The sequence below is a fragment of the Lygodium microphyllum genome, chromosome 8 (genome assembly GCF_053477565.2).
Source record: "Lygodium microphyllum isolate KBCC chromosome 8, Lygodium_microphyllum_v1.1.10, whole genome shotgun sequence".
In the NCBI taxonomy this organism is placed as follows: Eukaryota; Viridiplantae; Streptophyta; class Polypodiopsida; order Schizaeales; family Lygodiaceae; genus Lygodium; species Lygodium microphyllum.
The window spans coordinates 68727050-68746054 of NC_141142.1; the positions used below are offsets into that span (position 1 = coordinate 68727050).

At 40.6% G+C, this 19005-nt stretch overlaps 1 protein-coding gene across 1 annotated transcript; it reads left to right on the forward strand.

The window, feature by feature from the left end:
- The first annotated feature begins 766 nt into the window (after nt 1-766).
- AAE18 (acyl-activating enzyme 18) lies at nt 767-12656 on the forward strand. The gene is made up of 15 exons (XM_087683079.1): nt 767-1622; nt 2685-2814; nt 2897-3150; nt 3228-3432; nt 3516-3556; nt 3661-3789; nt 4659-4732; nt 4830-5050; nt 5144-5238; nt 5451-5667; nt 10294-10416; nt 10519-10617; nt 10772-10981; nt 11351-11506; nt 11630-12656. The coding sequence occupies exons 1-14, from the start codon at nt 1348-1350 to the stop codon at nt 11462-11464; spliced, it is 2187 nt and encodes a 728-aa protein (XP_087539205.1). The 5' UTR covers nt 767-1347; the 3' UTR covers nt 11465-11506; nt 11630-12656.
- Nucleotides 12657-19005: the final 6349 nt, after the last annotated feature.

Below are 19005 nucleotides of genomic sequence, written 5' to 3' on the forward strand. Positions count from 1 at the left end.
ATTATGTTAACATAGAAGCAAATGTAGGATGATCCAAATAGCAAAAGCGGCTTTGGATCACCATTTACAAGATCATGGAATGGTAGGATAAAGGGGCTTCATCCCATCCTAATTCTTTGACAGTTTTACGCAAAGTATGCATTTTTAAAAGATGTTTAAGGCTATGCTACAAATTCTTATGTACATAAGTTGAAACAAGCGAGGCAAGTAAATTTTTTTTTTTTGTATTTTGGCTTCTGTAAAGTAAGAAAGCAATGCATCCTTGAGTGGCATCAAATGTTGGGAGGATCCGCTGAGAGATACTTTATGAGCCTTCATGTGCATATGCAATGCACACATGGGGGGAAAACAAGGCATGAGTAAGCATCTTCTTGGGGCATTCTAAAGTTTTTAGAAACTCGTACATCATGTGGCTGCTGCAGGTGGAAACAACCTCATGAAAGGTTGCGAACATTGGTAAGCTTAGTCTCGGGACTTTTGATTGGTGGAAATGCAGCCATGGGATGAATCTTTTTTTATAATGCGGTCATGTTATATTATAATCGAAATAAAGTGAGTATAGCATCTTAAAGATGCAAGAGCCATGGGATGAATCTTAACATGTGGATGCATCATGTGTGCAGTATACTAGCCTCTAGGGTATCTACTATCATTTGATTAATAGGGTATCTACTATCAATACATAAATACTTATCTAGCATCCACTCTCTACTTTTGATCAAAAGAAGAAACCCTCGTCCTTCTTGGAATTCTGAAGCCAAGATCCCATCCGACTTTTTGAAGTTCCTCGTAGCCTAAAAGCACTATAAAGCTCCTGTGGGTCAATAAACTGCACACGCCCATAAACACGCTCCCATTGCCTACTACACAGCACACACTTAACGCGTGTTATCAACCAGATGCTTCTGCGGCTTTTCTGCTCTCATATCAGTCTCTCTGCATATCTAGCTCTCATGCCAGTCTCTCAGACAATCGTGAATTTTTCTGTCCATTTGATCAATCTTCAAACCCAGTCCATCCTAAGGGACTCGTATAAGCAATCAGAAAGGCGTCCTCACACTGAATTAGGCTGCCTTCAATCGATCGAATCACACACACTGAATTGGGGGAGTCAAGCTATGGCGCCATCAATCAATCAATCCATGGCTTGATCATGTGGCTTTCTGAAGAATTGTGCATTTGTTACTTGAATCTACTGTGCAACGAATTCCTTACCTGATGAATTTTGGAACCTTCAAAAGGAGAGAAAGGCAAGAAAGAAAGACGGAAAACAAAGCAGGACAGCAGGTTTTGCACAGAGTATTGTAGCAGCCTGAGATTCTTAGTAGCAACAAGGACTGGAAGAAGATGTCAGCTCCTGATGCCAAACCCGTGAAACATCTCACACTCAGTGATCTCACTCAAGCTGGGCTTCCACCATCTGAAGCGCTGGTCTTCTTCAGGCAGTTGAAGTCGGCCATCTCCCACGTCGGCCAGTCGCCTCCTGCCACCTGGCGATTCGTCTCGAAGGAGCTGCTCCATCCTAACCATCCCCACGCTTTACATCGCCTTATGTACACCTCCATCTACCATGATTGGGATGTTGAGAAGATGGGGCCTCCACCTGCTTGGTTTCCTTCACAGTAAGTTTTTGCAGTTTGGGTTTTGTACCTTGTTATTCCTGATAAATTTATCCTTCTCATGATGGTTCTCAGCAAATAATAAGCACACAATGACACGTATGCACATTATCTGTGAGGTTGTCTGTAAATATGAAGACCACCATTTCTAGAACATTTAAGCACATCATCTATGGGTTCATCTATAAGTATGAAGAACACAGATTTCTCGAACACCACCGCAAAGGTAGTTATTGATGAAGATGCTAGGGAGACATCGATGTGGGATGGACAGGAGCACGTGTGCAATCCAACAAGCTCGTGAAGGACATGGATCTCTATGGGATCAACCACACATGATAGCTGATGCAATTGTTGGCTTTATGTTGAAGAACCTTTTTCACATTTGTGATCAGTAAGGATTGATGAAATTGGGTAAATCAAATGAAGGGATGAAATGTGCAAGTGTCTCAAGGAGACACGTCAACCAAGGCGAGCTAAGACTCCCTAGGTATGTCTTGACATTGATGTGCCCTAAGTAAGGGTGTGGCAAAAGGGCTAAGGGGTTAGAGATGGAGCCATCTAACTAGGGTCATTCGACATATCCAACTTGAGGACCCCTAGGTGCAGTGTAGTGCACCTACGTGCATATTTCTTTTTCTTTTCTATTTTTTCTTTTTTTCTCTCTTATTTTTTTCATTTTTCTTGTTTTTTACCTTTTGGTAAGTCAAGTAACAACAGTGATATACAATAAGGTGTGTTGCCTTACAAGGAGAAATGGAAGTATAAGATGAGAAGACTAAGTGCAAATAATAAAACTTGGTGCATAAGATGATTGGTGCACTAAGGTGTGTACAATGAAGATTTGAACATTGAGCCTGGAGATTGAAGCACATTGCCACATTGTTGATGAAGCTATTGTTGAAGAAGAACCGTTAGCAATGTGGAATTTGTTGTATTATTTACACATACCATCCATCTGTTTATCTGTAAGTGTGAAGACACAGTTTTCTAGAACACCATAAAGAAGGTCACTTTGAGGTAGCATTGAGGAATTTGTGTTTCTGCACTTTTCTTCATGACCAGGGAACTTGCGCGAGAAACAAACTTAGGCCAGCTGATGGAGACTCGAGGAAAAGAACTCTTGGGCCCTGCATATTACAGTCCCATTGAAAGTTTTCCAGCCCTTCAGGAGTTTTCAGTGGAACATCCAGATGTGAGTTGTTTGGGGATGCTTCGTTTTTGCAAATTTAGAAGGTATGGTTTCTCTGTGTCTGAGTTGGAATAGGACCATGCAGGTTTATTGGCCTATTGTGCTACAAGAGCTCAGCCTCCACTTCTACAAGGACCCTGAATGTGTCTTCAGACCTCCTGATAAGTCAAGACCAGGTGGATATTGGCTTCCTGGAGCAGTCTTGAATGCTGCAGAATGTTGTTTGTTACCAAAGCCAAGTCATGGAAAGACAGACAGTAGCAAGGCAATTGTTTGGAGGAAAGAGGGTGAAACTGAGTTGCAAAGTATGACTTTAGGGGAACTCCGTGCAAGTGTGAGGTAAATTTTTCTGATTTACTGTTTGATTCAGTGATTCTTTCAAGATTGACTCATTTTTTATTTTTTTCTTGGAACAGTCAAGTTGCAAATGCGCTTGAAGCAACAGGATTTCAGAAGGGTGATTCAATAGCCATAGATATGCCTATGAACACAACGAGCATAGTTATCTACCTTGGAATAATATTAGCAGGCTATGTAGTGGCTTCCATTGCTGACAGTTTTGCAGCTCCAGAAATAGAAACACGTTTAAGAATTTCAAAGGCGAAGGCTATCTTTACACAGGTCGTTTGGCATAGTCATGGTTGTATTGGCTTTCAGGTTTTTTACTTTGTCATGACAATTGACAAGAATGGACTTCGTTTCAGGACTGTATTTTCAAAGCTGGCAAGAAAATTCCTCTTTACAGGTATAGCCCTTTCTGAATGCTAGTTCTATTTTTGTGTTTATCGGGTTGCAAGGTTGTTTGGAAGGACATTTGTCCAAATTGTTAATTCCATTCCTTTATTGCAGCCGTATTGTGGATGCTCAATCTCCTAGGGCTATTGTCTTGCCTGCCCATTCAAAGTATCTTGAAGTTACATTGAGGGATGGTGATATCTCATGGAATGAATTTCTTGCTTCAGCAGATCATCTTAGCAGGTCTGTCCATACGATAGTCTCTTTACTGATGTGTTTACTGGCATTGGATAAGTCTGGTATAAAAGCTTATTCAGGCAAATCAAAGCTACTTAAATAACGTTTAGGAACTATCTAAAGTTAAAGAGCTTGAGCAGAAAGGAGTACAAGATAAAGTGTCTGTCCTTGTATCTGTTGTGGTGGCACCTCAAGGTGACCTTTTATTTGTCCAAGTCTTGTCACATCTTTGCTTGTTTTTTTGTATTGACATGTCACATAAGACATACACCTGATGGCCTGCAGGAGGGTGCCTCTGCTCCAAATATTTAGCCAAGAGAGTGGCAAGAGCCACATTGGTATTTTTCCTTTGTGCAGATAGGATATCTTCCTAGTCAAATGAACTTCGGAGCTTCATTGCATTGGAATGTTTCTCCTTGGTGACCTTTTCACGGAGGAGTACCGCCTGTGACTCTTCCAAGGAGGAGGGCCAGTTGAGTCTTTAACTGGGCAGGACTTAGATAATGACATCGTGTGGACATAGGTGTCCAACCAAGTCAGCAAGATGGTACCCACAACCTCATGATGATGAGTCCAAGTTCTAGGTTCAGCAAATTAAATGTATTTGTAGGTAGGTTTTGTGCAAGGTTTAGCTTGATAATCAAGTTTTGATGTAAAAGGTAGGGCTTAAATGTATGGAACTCAGTAAGTAGCAGAAGTAGTAGAGATAGAGCAAAGCGTAGGTTTTTCGTTGTGCCCAAGGCTTCATGGTAAAAGAATGCACAGTGAGTGCAGCCTAGATAAGAGTCTGGTGCAATATCTATTTACACCAATTAAAAGAAAGAAGTTTTTCAACATGCAAAATATGCCCTAATTCATCACTGTCCTACAAACAGACCATGGGAATATCAGGTGATGCCGCAACCCATAGAGCAGACTACCAGCATATTATTCTCTTCTGGCACTACTGGTGAGATTTAGGACTTAGAAGTCATACAATGAGTCTGTTAACTATGTGATCATCATTCAGAAGATCTGGTTTTGACTTGGTGGTTCTTTTTCAAAAGGGGAGCCAAAGGCTGTGCCTTACTCTCACCTCCAGGCATTAAGGCTTGGAGCAGAGGCATGGGCCCACCTGGATGTAAAAGTTGGAGACGTGTTCATTTGGCCAACAAACCTTGGGTGGATGATGGGGCCATTTCTTATATACTCATGCCTTCTAAATGGAGCAACCATTGGTGTCTATGATGGCTCCCCACTTCATCGAGGATTTGGTGAATTTGTGCAGGTAGGCACATTGGTTTTCGCTTCTTTCTTCTGTCAGTAAAATGCACCTTGAAAGTTGTAAATGCTTGATAATGAATGAAAAGTGTTGTTGCAGGATTCTGGTGCAACATTGTTAGGCACAGTACCAACTATTGTAAAGACTTGGAGAAGAACAAGTTGCATGGGTGACCTTGATTGGTCAAAAATCAGGTCAAAATATACTCTCTTATAAGTGCATTAGGGAAGGATGTAGCCATCTGGGATCATGAAACTGAAGTGCAAATTCTTTTTGGCTGCTGCTTTTAAGTTTTCAAGCTGCAAAATAATTGTACATGTTATGAAATTCTTTATCTTGATCCAAACTTTGACCACCTCTGTGTTCGTGTTAAAAGTCTAAGTGGTTTATATGCACTTTGGGACAGGTTATTTGCTTCAACAGGTGAAGCATCAAGTGTTGATGATGATCTGTGGCTTAGTGCAAGGGGTTTTTACAAGCCAATTATGGAAGCGTGTGGTGGGACGGAGCTGGCATCAGCATTTCTACACGGATGTCTACTTCAAGTGCAAGCTCTTGCTGCATTTAGCACTCCTAGTATGACGGTTTCTTTTGTCATCTTGGACAATCAAGGGCATCCCTATGTAAGTTGGTTTCACTTGGTACAAGTTTCCTGTTGGAGCAAGGGATGATTTCATGTTATTGCATGATGTGTTTGAAGAACATTTCTATTTATGGGAGATACATGTGAAAATTTGGATAACTTTGAAATTAGAACAGATTGCACATAAAATGATGAATAAGAATTGGTCTGTGAACCACTTTTGTTGAGCTAGTTACAATTGATCATATTGAGGGACTCATGTTTGATACAACGGCGGCATTTGTTTCCAGTTAGCATTGGCAACAAACTTGGCCTGCAAAGTCGTTTAACCATTTGAACTGTAATTGTCCTAGGCAATCTTCTCTATTGGTTGTGTTTACATGGACTGCTCTCTGCTACTTCTGCACTAGTTGAAAGTTCCTATGCAAATCACTGTCACAGTCAATCCGCTCTATGTGTATCCATGGTCTGATCTCTTGCTAGTTCTGTACTCCTGAGAAGTCCCTGAACAAAATCTCTTTACCATGTTCTGTTTATGGCCTTCATATTCCCCTAGCTATACCCATAAGATTTTCTTGGAAGTGCATTTGTGCTCTGTGTGCTCTGTGTTTTGTCATTGTATGAACTGCTAGATATTTGTACCAGCTTTTACCTCTAATGGATGTCCTAAGGAATTACCTGTTTCTAGTTATCAATTTTCATGGTCTTCATGGACTTACACCCTGTTTCTTATGAGATCACAATAGCTAGCACACATGCTGCTTAGAGGATGTAGACTTGCCAAACACCTAGGTATTGCATACCTGAAAACAAGAAAGTTTTATACAGTACTTTGTTTATCTCGTTAGTGCATTCTGAATAGGAATCAAAGGAGAGGCATCATTCAACAGGAAGTCTAAAGTCTGAGTGATGCCTTGGCAAGCAGGAAATAGCACCTAGCACTTCATGGGGTGTGGGTGAGTTCGATTTTGCAACCATCTGTGTGCGTAATTGCCATGAGTTAGTAATGCACTGTGCTGTATGTACGAGGTATGTAAGCCCATCAGATTGTGGCCATCTACCCAGGTCATTATATGTGACCAGGTCATATGCTTCTCCCACATCTAGGAAGGTCCAGCTTGCTGGGATGACCGTGGAGTTTGCAAATGATTTAATATATCTGTCATCAGCCTGTTTCTCATCCAGTATCAAGGCATCGATATCAAATTATAAACATGGACCTGAAGGATGCCTGTGTAATCATTGATGTATGTAATAAAGAGAACCTCGCCATCCTATAACAACCCTTCTGATATCACCCTATTGGATGAGAAGGTAGGTGTCAGCGAATATAGATGGGACAGGTGGAGATTAACTAACTCCAATGAAGTCTGTGGATATACTCTGGTCCATAGGAGTCCGGGTTTTTCATCTTGGTGAACCATTGTATTGGGGGGTCTAAAATGGTCTCTAACATATTTTGGGTTTTGGTGTGTCTCAATGTGAAAGTCAATATCTCTACCCCCATAGGTCTCCAGAAAACCACCTGGTTCTGCCTACAAAGTATGATTGGCAGTCCTTCCCTTTGTGTCCATCTCTGATGGTTTAATATTGCCACCAAGGCAATAGACATCTTTGCTTGCCACATGCGTAGTTGTAAGATGACAAGGTAAATAGATATTTGTACCTCACAGCCCGGAGAGTCATGATAGCCTTGTGTTTCTGGGGGTATCCTTACCCACTCTCCAAGCTCAACAGTCGAGAGAAGTCATGGTGGAGTATAATACCACTGGGGTTGCCATACTGCAAGGTGAAGAATAGGCCATGGCCTCGCCAAGTGTGAAGGAATTACTGTAGCAGCTCCTGTCGATGTCACAAGTCCCCATGTAGTTACTCCTAGCAGCCATAGAGGGAGTGCTGAGTGAAGTATGGAGGGCGAGAGCTTAGCTAGTGTAGCAGACACTGAGAGGCTTTCGCTACTGAAGATCATCTGTTAGCGGGCCTTCTAAATGTGCCACCCTATGAATTTGCCAATAATCGCTCATTGCTCCGATCTACTAGGCAAAGTAGCTGACAGGCACAATCTCCATACAAATTGTGCTGGCTCACATGACCATTGACAGTGCTTTGGAGTCTCCAAACGCTGCTGTGGACACCGCTGTTTGTTGTTGGGTCCATTGACCCTGTTTCATGATCCAATTTGTGAGCAGATAGTAGAATGTGAATTTGATAATGTGTTTGAGTTGCTAAGGTGTGTTCCCATGAAGAGTGAAATGCGTGGCATTAAAGGAAGATGGATGTAAATACTGTACGAGGTTTGGACCAAGTTTTTCAGAGTATTCTGCCTGTCTGGGTGGACTGCCAACTGGAGCTTCTTCAATTGGGAAATTCAGCTGTAAATGAAAAAGACATTTTTGGGAAAGGGGCTGCTTGGAATGATGACAGTTGTGGCATGAGAAGGAGCTGACTGTGGAATTTCTGCGAATGAAGATGGCTGATCACTTTCTGTACTTCTTCTCCTCTTTGATTTACAACATCAGGAAGCTGGAATTCTGTCAGCAATAAACGCATTGGAGTTTGTGGATTTAGAAGAGCAATCAAGTTTCTTGCGTTCTCTGCAGGGCTGTTTGTGCAGCATGGTGGAATGTACACTGTCTTCTCTTGCTTCTTCTTGTGTTCAGTAGGAGTGTTCGGTAGCGTTGTTGTGGGAGTAATTGTGCAGAGCAATGGTAGCAACAGGTAGTCTAGTGAGTATAGATTGGTGCATGATTGATGCATGGTTGTAGATGGCTTTCTGAAGATTTTGGTGTGTTCTAGATTTGGGGAAGAGGTGAGAGGGAAGATAGTTCTGTGGTAGTCATCATGGACTGTTTACTGGAGCTTGGAGACAGGTAATAGGGGAGAAATTAGAGTATGCAATTGATCAGATTCTAGAACTGAATGAGATCTGCGGTCAGAAAAAGAAGACCCTGCAGCCCTTAGTCCAGAGCTAACCGGCTGCCCTCCTGCACTCTGAAGAAGGTCTTTCCCTTTGTTGGTGGGGGCACCTCTCACTCTCTACCTACGATCTGCACTAGGATGCCCATAGGTGAAAACTATGCTGCCCTCCCATGGCCCAACTGTACAAGCTCTCGGTGGGAAGCAACTGCAAATCCTTGGCGATCGTCCGATCAAGCTCCAGCCGTCTAGCGCCTCTACTCCCCTCCAGCAACCTACTGCCCTGCTGAAGTACCTCTAGATCTGCCTCCCTATAGACGTCTCTCCAAATCTATAAAGGAGTGGGCAGGGCTACCCTCCTAATCAGCCCACTAGATGTGCGTATGCTGTTTGAGCTGTAGCCGGCCTCGATTCCAGACCTGTGGGTTTGAGAGGATCGACGGTCTATCAATCTACTCCTGACAGCATGGGAGCCTTGCTCTAGCATCTTTCGCAGGCTTTGCCGCACTCAAAGCAAGCTATAAAGGAAGCATGATTTGGGAAGGGTGGTCAGCACCGTGGTGAAGATCTACGCCAAGGATGGTCTCTACTCTCCTCCAAGGTGGAGCTGACATTCCTAGAGACCTTGGAGGAGTAGCTTCTAGGTTTGTCTGCCTGGTGTGAGTCCTCGGACCACCAGCTCGCCAAGCAAGTCTTGACTATGGTATTTTGGATCGATAATCCCCAAGCCCCCTTCAGAGTGGTGTCTAATGATGGTCTGGTAGGCCAGCATAGCACGGGAGTCCTTGGACTGTTTGAGCAAGACCACAGGAAGTTCTGAACTTAGTGGGGTAATGGCGTGGCGATGTGGCGGGTGGTACAGGGTCAGAGGGTGGAGCCAGGATCTCAGCATGCTGAACAGGGCAGTGGCAGTTGCACCAGGTAGCATACAGGTGCTGGGTGGGGGGGGGGGGGGGGTTGTTGTGGTGCGTGTACAGGGGTGGGAGCAGGGCGGCAGGCGGTGGGTTGTATAGATGACAGCAGGGCAAGGGTGGAAACAGGGTGGCAGGCGGTGGGATGTACAGGGCATCTGGGGGACTGTGCAGGCAGGCGGTGTGGGCCTGGCAGGAGCTGTCTGGCGGCAGGCGCAAACTCAGCTGGCAGTGGAGGTACCAGACTAGCAGGCAGGGCCAGCATGGGCAAGGGTACTAGCACAGTGGTGGTGGCAGCAGTTCAGCAGGGGGCATCAAGAGTCACGAACAAACTGATTTAAGTAGATCACTGCATTCAGATATTGTCTGAGCTTAAACATTTTTCATACCATCAAGTGCATTATGTGCTTTACACTTACAAATAGGTTCCTATGCCATAACCTGATTCAAGCTGTTGGATAAGACAGCTAAAAGGTCTCGTCTGTCCATTCCGCAGAGCTCCTACGTTTCATACCAACGGTTTTTCATCTGTGTGGCAGCATATCATGCCTCCCAAGTTACAGGTTGTCCAGCTTGGAACTGTGGAGCATGTCGCACTTTATAGACCATGTCTTCCTCAAATTGGTTTTCCATACCTCGACCTGCACAATGCCGAGTGTCCAGATAGTTTGAACCCACCCTTATCAGTCTGATGTTGTTTTGGCATGGAGACTTGTTGGTGTTCTTTCGAGACTTTACATGTGGAGAGAGGGAAAGAGGGACTTGTTGACATCTAGACGGGTAGAGACGGAGGGAGGGAGTGATGGAGTGGGTTAACATGGCTACTTTCTTTCTTTCAGCCAGATGATGAACCTTGTCTTGGAGAACTCGCCTTGTTGCCAAATCTTGGTGCTTCACATTTCTTATTGAATGCAGACCATAATGCTATATATTATGAAGGCATGCCAATATACAAGGGAATGGTACTTTTCTGCATCTTTTCCTTCTCCTAGAGATAGATGCACACTCTTATTTATTTCTTGCTACACAAGAACTAAGACCTCAATTTTCTGTTGTGCTCGCAGCAACTAAGAAGACACGGTGATATATTTGAAAGGACAGTTGGTGGTTTCTACAGATCACATGGTCGAAGTGATGATACAATGAATCTTGGAGGCATTAAGGTTTAATTCAAGTTTACATGCTGGAGCTTAATTTTCATATTACAACAGATTACTTCCAACTAGTGCAAAATGGTTTCAAGCCATGTAGAATCAGCAGTTACAATGTGTGTTATTTTCCAGTCACTTTATCTAGTTTTGTCTGTGTTATTTACAGACAAGTGCTGTCGAGATTGAGAGGGTATGCAACAAGGCTAGTGAACATATACTTGAGACAGCAGCTGTGGCAGTGCCCTCTCAGGGCGGTGGCCCAGACGAGCTAGTCATCTTTGCTGTTCTCAATGACTCTGGGCAGAATGTTACGTCCAGTGAACTGAAGAGGGTTTTCTCAAAAGCTGTGCAAAGTAATCTGAACCCACTGTTTAAGGTACTACTCCATTAGACAACAGCTCTGTGACTTCTGTTAGCTGACAGTGGTGGGTAACACCTGGGGCCAGCCCTCAAGCTTTTAAGGGTAGGCTAGAATATGAGTAGTGTAATTGTCGAGTAGCACCTCCAATAAGTTGTAAGCTAGAGTTTTTGGAAGAGTATTACAAAGACACTTCCTTGGGATGGTCCTTTTGGAGGTCAGTATCTCCTTTATTACCCTCATGGAGAAGAGTAGGAACCCCTTTGAAGGCTGCCTGGGGCCACAGAACATCCTCATTCCAAGCTTTTATGCAAGCTACAGTCTACTGATTTTTGCAAAGAATATGATCAGTAGAGTTGGACTCATGCTTCTTGCTGATTCTTGTAGGTGAGCTCAGTGATAGTTGTCTCGGAGTTTCCCCGAACTGCTACCAACAAAGTGATGAGAAGAGTTCTCAGGTCTCAGGTTTTGCAATCTCGGAACCCTAAAAGCAAGCTGTGACCGTCCCTGAGCTACTTCAAAGAGGCTTCTCCCAACTCAAAGGTACAGCCTTTACCAGTTTTGGATCCTTTGATGATGTGTTTAGTAATGGGCTGCATGCATCTGGTAGAAGAGATAGAAATCAAAGCTTCTGAATTGTCTCATGGATAATGCTCTCTTGTGTAGGTCACTTGGGTATTTATTCATTCAAGCCTCAAGGTAGATAATACTGGAGATCTGAAACACCCCTTGTGCTTATGTAATTCTGGGAAGGATTGTGCAACCTCTCTGCCATGCTAAAGGCTTTGTTAGAAGCACTGAACAAATGGCAAAGCCGAAGGTTACTTGAAGACGCTCTGGAGAGAGTAAACTCATTCTGCAAAGTACAAGACAAGGCGACAGTACCCTTGAGGGAGAGTAAGGATTGCTGCATCCTGATTGGACCAGGGACATTCCCATTCATGGAGAAGCACCATATTTGTGGAAGACTGCAGTGAGTTCAACGTGGCATCAAGGATTCCTAACACGGCCATTGGGTTTGTTTGTGGGTGGGTGATTTATTCTTTCAGAAAAATAAGGGAGAACATTCTTTTGCCGATGGCATTGTTTTTGTTACACAAACACAAAATGAACAGGCCATGCTATGCTTGTTCAATATGGGAACATACTTGACATTAAGGGTAAGTTTCTTTAAGGAAAGATAGTCATAGGGAGGACTCTCACATGCACATGTGCCCGCACACATGCGTGCGTGCACACACACGAACGTGCATTGTGGGATACGCATCTTGGGATTGTTCCTACCACATTAAAATCTCTCTCTCTCTCTCTCTTTCTCTCTCCCCCCTTTTTCCGCAGCCGGTAAAGAGTAATTGTTTTAATTATGAGAACCACAATATACAAGTAGACAATATGATAGGAGTTACAAATTTACCATGTGCCTGACAAGGGGACCAATGAAATTGCAATATGCCAAGGTTTATCAACTCACAGACTGTGTGTGCACACACAAAATGAGACAAATGTACTTTAGGACACCATCGACTTCGGGCACACTTTTACAACAAACCATCAAAGAGTATGAGGATTTCAACCACTACCAATAAGTTGAATGATCCTCTTCCATTTAATCACCAAAAAGCAAAGTAAGTACCTCAGCTTACTCTTTAATTTGTAGAGAATCAAGATGGAATTCAATGTAGGGGGTTGTTGATGTTTTACAAATGTGATGGGACTTATGATATGCTACTTGCTAGCCCTTGGAGATTAAGGGTAAGTAATCAATCTAAAATGTCTACCTAAAATAGTGTCTTTACTATCGATGTGCTTGTGGGTACATGTGTTCCAGGAGTTACAACACATTTAGGCTAAATCTTGATTTGATTTACTTGCATAGAATTGATTACTCTTTTCTTATCAATGGACAAAAAAAGACAATGACTTCTTACCTATCTTAACATGATGAACTAGTTCAATGTTGATGATCATAAGTAGATGAAAATATCACATAATAAAGTTTAAGTATGGCTTGCTTTAACTTGTAGTTGGAGGTTTAGAATAGGTAATCAATCTCAAATGTCTTCTCTAATAGGCATCTTCACTATAATGTGCATACTCACATAGTACACGTGTTCAAGAGTACAAACACATTTTTGATTTACCTATAAAGAATTAACCACTCTCATCTCAATAATGGATCAAAAAGACTATGACTTCTTACCTTTACAATGATTGAGCTTTGCTTCTTAATGTTTTTGGCTTAAACAAGGTGATTTAATCATAATGGTTTGTCAAACCAAAATAAAAGTAGGTGCTAGGTGAAACCTAAATGAATTATCCTACCTTTGACAAAAATAAATATCAACAATAACAAGTAGATTTAGTCATGCATTAAAGCTCTAAAATGGCTAATCAATTTGGGATAAATTTCATATCAAACACAAACGTATTTAAGCTAAGCTTAGGTTTTTATTTTAAATGTTAAAATGTAGGACAAATGTTAAGGTTGTTTATCAATGTCTTCTTTAATCATATTAGTATGTGTTTTAGTCACTTGATGAGTTATATATGTGCATGCATATACATCTATGAGTCACGTGTGTTTGTGGATATATATGCTTATGTCTACTTCATCTTAATATATGTATTTACAAACACATGTAATTTATCTGGATGTGTATTGAAGATAAGTCATGATATAGCTATAACGCACATATTCAATGTAAAATGCAAGTATGCATAGACGTGTATTATACATATTATGCATATGAACAAGATAATTGCATAAATAAGTTGATTTAATTGTAAACTTACATAGTGCAATGGACAAAATTTGGGAAAGGATAGAGAATACACACATCAATTTAGAGAAGAAATGATCTTTATTTATTTGTAATCAAAGTGATACATGGGTTTTTCCACCCATATGCTTTTGTAGTGAAGCTTAGATAAGCATCTAGACAATTCTAGTTATCTTTGACTAGATGGATTTGAAAGGTTATTTAAGATAAATCAACTAGGTGAATGGATTATTATGGCTTTAGTAGGGTCACCTTTTTTTTAAGGTGCAAAGGGTACATAGTATTATAGGAATGCTCTCTAATGTTTCTTCAAATAATGTTTTAGAATGCCCTATAAACAATGTTTTAGGACACCAACCCAAAATAACAATCCTTGATAACTCCCACAACTTACAACTCAATACATTGTACCTCAAGTTATTACCAAAATAACTACTCTATCTAACTTATAGGCTAGACCAACATAGGTCACCTTTTAACCATGTGATCAAATATATTCCATTCAACATCAAAGTCAAGAGCCTTGGGCTCACACATGGCTCTTCCTCATAATGGGATCCTTGAGAATTTGAATACCATTGGATTATATGTAGCACCTTATAAGCCTGAGGCATTGAGCATACCTATCACCCCCCTAATGTCCACCCACATGTGAACTATGTCCTCGACCCAATGCCATGTCTTGAACATCAACTTAAAACAAATCATTTGTAAGTGCTATAGTGAATATATTGCTCCATTTTCCTTTATTGGAAGACTCATATCCCATTCTCTTTCTCATCCCACATATAATGATATTGATTCTACATATGTTTGGTGCAGACATAAAACATTGAATGTTTGATGCTGGCAATGTAACTTTGATGATCACATCTTAGCACATTTGACTTTACCTTGCACTCCCATGTGCTATAGGATTCTCTTTAAACACATTGCTTCACATGGAGCAAAAAAAGTTTCCTTGTCATGGATAGAAGACAATGCCATTGTTGATTGCTTCTTGCTAATCCAATAGAAATTCTTGAATCAAAAGAAAAACAATAACTAAAAAACATTATTCTAGAACCCCTATCTCTTGCCCAATTTGACTTGCAATGCTGAAATTAAAGAAGTGCAAGATTGTAAGTGATGCAATAGTCAGCAAGTTCTTTCAAGTATATGAGTACCTGCATCCTAGGATTTTTATGATTCTCATGAGGCTTGTTGCAAAACCTACTCAACATGTAATCAACAAAAATCGATGTCTAGGCTAGTGTTGCACAAATATATGAGATTGTTGAAGAGCTTCTTGTACCTCTTGATTTCGACTGCTAATGGTCCCCATAGATGTAACTATCTTCTTGTAATTACCAAATTCTTTGCATGATGATCTACCCTAGATACTTCTATTGATCATGTTTGACTTGCTAGACTTAACTATCTAAAAATGGTTTATTAAGCCCAAGTTTGTCATTTCAAACTCAGTGCTCAAAGCTATGCAAATAAAATGGATCATATATTCATAGTCACTTAGAATAAGAAGTTCAACTACACACATGACAATTAACACAAACTTTTAACCATCATATATTCAATGTTGAGCCATGTATATCTCCTCTTCAAGGTCACCATTAGGCATTGGATTATTGTGATCATATGGCTACTTCACTTATGATAATAATTGCTTTTCTAGTTGTGTGCTACTATAAGTTGGTGAACTTTCCCTTCATCATATAAAGGGGATAATTTCTCTTTTAGAGCAGGGATAACTCTTGGTATTTGTTCATAGTGGAGTGGTTCTTCACTTGATGATAAAGTAGAAGGAATTTCCTTTGCTTCCATTGCATGTGGTTGCTCCTTGGACACCACATCATGACTCGCTATATGCTGCTCTTCACCTCTTAGTCATATAGATTGTAAGTCTTCTTCTTATTATAGCATTTCAAGGAGATACATTTGGTGCTTTTTGGTTAACATATCCTTTATGTAGCTTTAATTTAAAATTTAAACTATAGTATTGTCAACCTTGGTTCACAAGTAGTTAGATTATCCCTTGCTTTTTGGCATGTACCTTGCCATTTTCACAATCATTTGATTTTGGCATTCAACAATATTGTGTTGCTGAGATGCATGATGCTATGAGATATACCACCATCTATTCAAATTTCTCCACACTATCCAACAACCATGAGTTGGTGTTTGAAAGAATAGTCTAAATAGAGAAAATATATTGAAATATGTAAAAAATATTTCTAGAATACACTCTTATTCTTGCCACCTATAAAAGGTGACTCTTCTAGAGACATTATTGATCTATTCACCAAATTAGAGATCATCCACGATTTGTCTCGATCTCCATCTAAGCTTCATTATGGAAGTGTGGAAGTAGACAAAGCCATCAATATACCACTTTGTTTGCAAACAAAGAAATCAATGTGCTTCTCTAATTTGTAGTGTACTCTTGATCCTTGGCTCACATTTTTTCCATTGTGTCATGTAAAGTTTACTTGGTAATATAGCTTAGGGGACTCTTAGGATAGAAGTTCACAAGAGAGGCGAGGGCTTCAACAATAAAAAGAAGCAATGTCTACATCAAGAATTCTAGCACATGAGAAAGTGGTTCTTGCAAATCCAAAAGTGGAGTTACTGCACTGGTGATTCTTCTACCAATCTTCAGTGAAGGAATGTTAGATTATACAAACTACACTCTATGGAAGTTTAAAACTTTTGCTATCCTTGATTCTTATGAGCTTTTGGACATGGCATTAGGACTAACCCAAAAGCATTGTCTTTTCCAAACCCATCAAATCTGAGTACAATAGTTCCTCTCAATGCTAACCTAGTACAAGCTTGGAAAGTAATAACAAATTGAATGAACAATGAATAAGGGAAAGTATACAACTATTGTGCTAAGGGGTGGAGACTATCCAACAACCCAATGTCTCTTGTCGGAATAGATTGAGGGAGAGTGTCAAAGATTGTTCTTCTTTGTGACAAATCCTAAGTGTAACAAAACCACCAATGTCAATGATGAAGGATACAAATCAAGTGAGGTGAAGACTGAAAATTTAAAAATGATTGATAGATAGATCTAGGACATGAGAAAAATAGCTCAAAGATCACTAGTTAAGAGAACATAGCCTTTAAAGTGTCAATGACTAGACATGTAGGATGTAGTAGGCCAAAACACATCCAATACACAAGGCAATAGCTCCAAGCAAGTGGTAAAAAAACTCTCAGATTAGGGTAGTGGTAACCGTAGAGAGGTAGTAGCCAACATGGTAGGCCAATAACTCTAGATGATGCATATCAATTTGCAAAGTGTGGACAAAAACTTGAAAAAGGAGAGATCATGAGGGAGGGAAGATAGCACTATTGAGGGTGAAGGTGAACGATGAGGGATGAGAGAGATAAAAGTGGGAGCGCAAATTAAGTCCCCTATTATAAGATGTTCTAAGCTAGTTAACTTATACTAGAAAACCGTGTGTGTTGTCAATATTGAAGGATTAGTTTTTTGAGTCTTTATTAAGATATTTAAAAATACAAAAAAAAAAGATAATTTAAATGGCTTAACACCCCCTATTAGATCCAAAAAGGGCAAATCAAAGAGAATGAAAAGAAGGCTTTAAGAACGACCCAAAATATCCTAGCCAAAGGGACCAAAGCATCATGCCAAAGTTAGCCCATCATGTTTTTGTATTAGATATTTCCTTCTACAACCACGTTGATAGCTACACAATCACCTTTGTCATTTGTTGATGCTCTATAACCACGATTCATCCTTCCTTATATTTAATTCCATATCTCCTTTTTCCCTGAGATCCACACATATTCTTCTTGAATATATTTACAAGTCACCAATAATATCCTTGAATTTCCATCTACCATTTGTGTCAATATCATGGAGGATGAGCATGGGCAATGGGTAGGAGCAACATTCAAGGAGTCATGGGTCTATACTATAGCCAAGACCAACTAGCCATCACCGAGTAAGGCATCATAATGTCTTGGATAATCAAGTAGATCTCTTATATTTGGTGAACTTAGAGATAGTGGTCATGTTGCACTCACTATGCAAAGGATTAGAAACTTCCTTTGCATAACATGTGGCATGTATTTAATTCAAAATGCAAGTCTCTATTATAATATTCCTATACTTGTTTTCCTTTACACTCATGGTTTGAACCACTTACATATATTTTTTCATGACATATTTCTTTTTCATCAAATTTGATTGAGGATTAGCCCTTGAAAAGTCTTACATGGATGTATGAAGATTTACATGTTATTGTGGGTGAGATCATGATGGCCAAGAAGTCTTCAGAAAGCTTTCTCAACCCTAGAATTTTCTTCTATAAGTATAAATGTATTGTGCCTATGTTGGGACCATTGACTCACTCTTATGTTTCAAGAGTTTCAACACATGAAGCATGCGACCAGTAAGCACCTAGTCTAATCACATATCAAATCCATGATTAATGATGGGAGAATGTGGTTACCTATACTTACCACATTGTAGTCATTTTATTGGCTTGCCTTATCCTCCTCAATCCAAATGCATGCTCCTTCACCTTCAAACTCACTTTCTTGTTGTCATGATGGAGAGGAGGCATCCATGATGAGCTCAAGGAGATGAAGAGAAGAAGATGGGTTCTTGTTATGTGTCCCTCACCCTCTCACCCTCTCATATCACACACCCTCACTCTTGAAGGTATTCACCAAAGAGATGGGATGGGGAAGAAGAAGATAAGATGCAAGGAGCTTCACATGACCATGTCCCTCACTCCACATATACTCTCACACTCCCTTGCCTTCACTCTCACTCTCAAGGCACAAGAGTCGCAAGAAATCAAGAGAGCAAAGTTTGCACACATGAGGAGCTTGTTCCATTATTTTTCATCATTTTCATACATAAAATTTAGGGTTAAGTTTCCCCATCCCCCTCTTGAACCTTTTTGTGGCCTTTTGACTAAACATGCCTCCCCTTTTATACACCTAGACCTTAGTCTTGTTTTGAAAATTGGCTAATACAAGTTATAACCTCAACATGCCCTTTGATTGATACAACTTACATGGAAGGGAGCTGTGTTCTCAATAGAACATCTAATGGTTTTTACAAAACTATTTTTCTTCTAAAAATTTGTGGGTCCTTTTCTCCTTGTATCACGAGTACTAGTCCCATGACACTCACTCCAAGGGTATTATGTTGCTGATGAGAGATGTTTAGACGATCAATAAAAAGATCCTAGTAGAGGAAGGATGGTGTGTTGATGTAGAGGGACT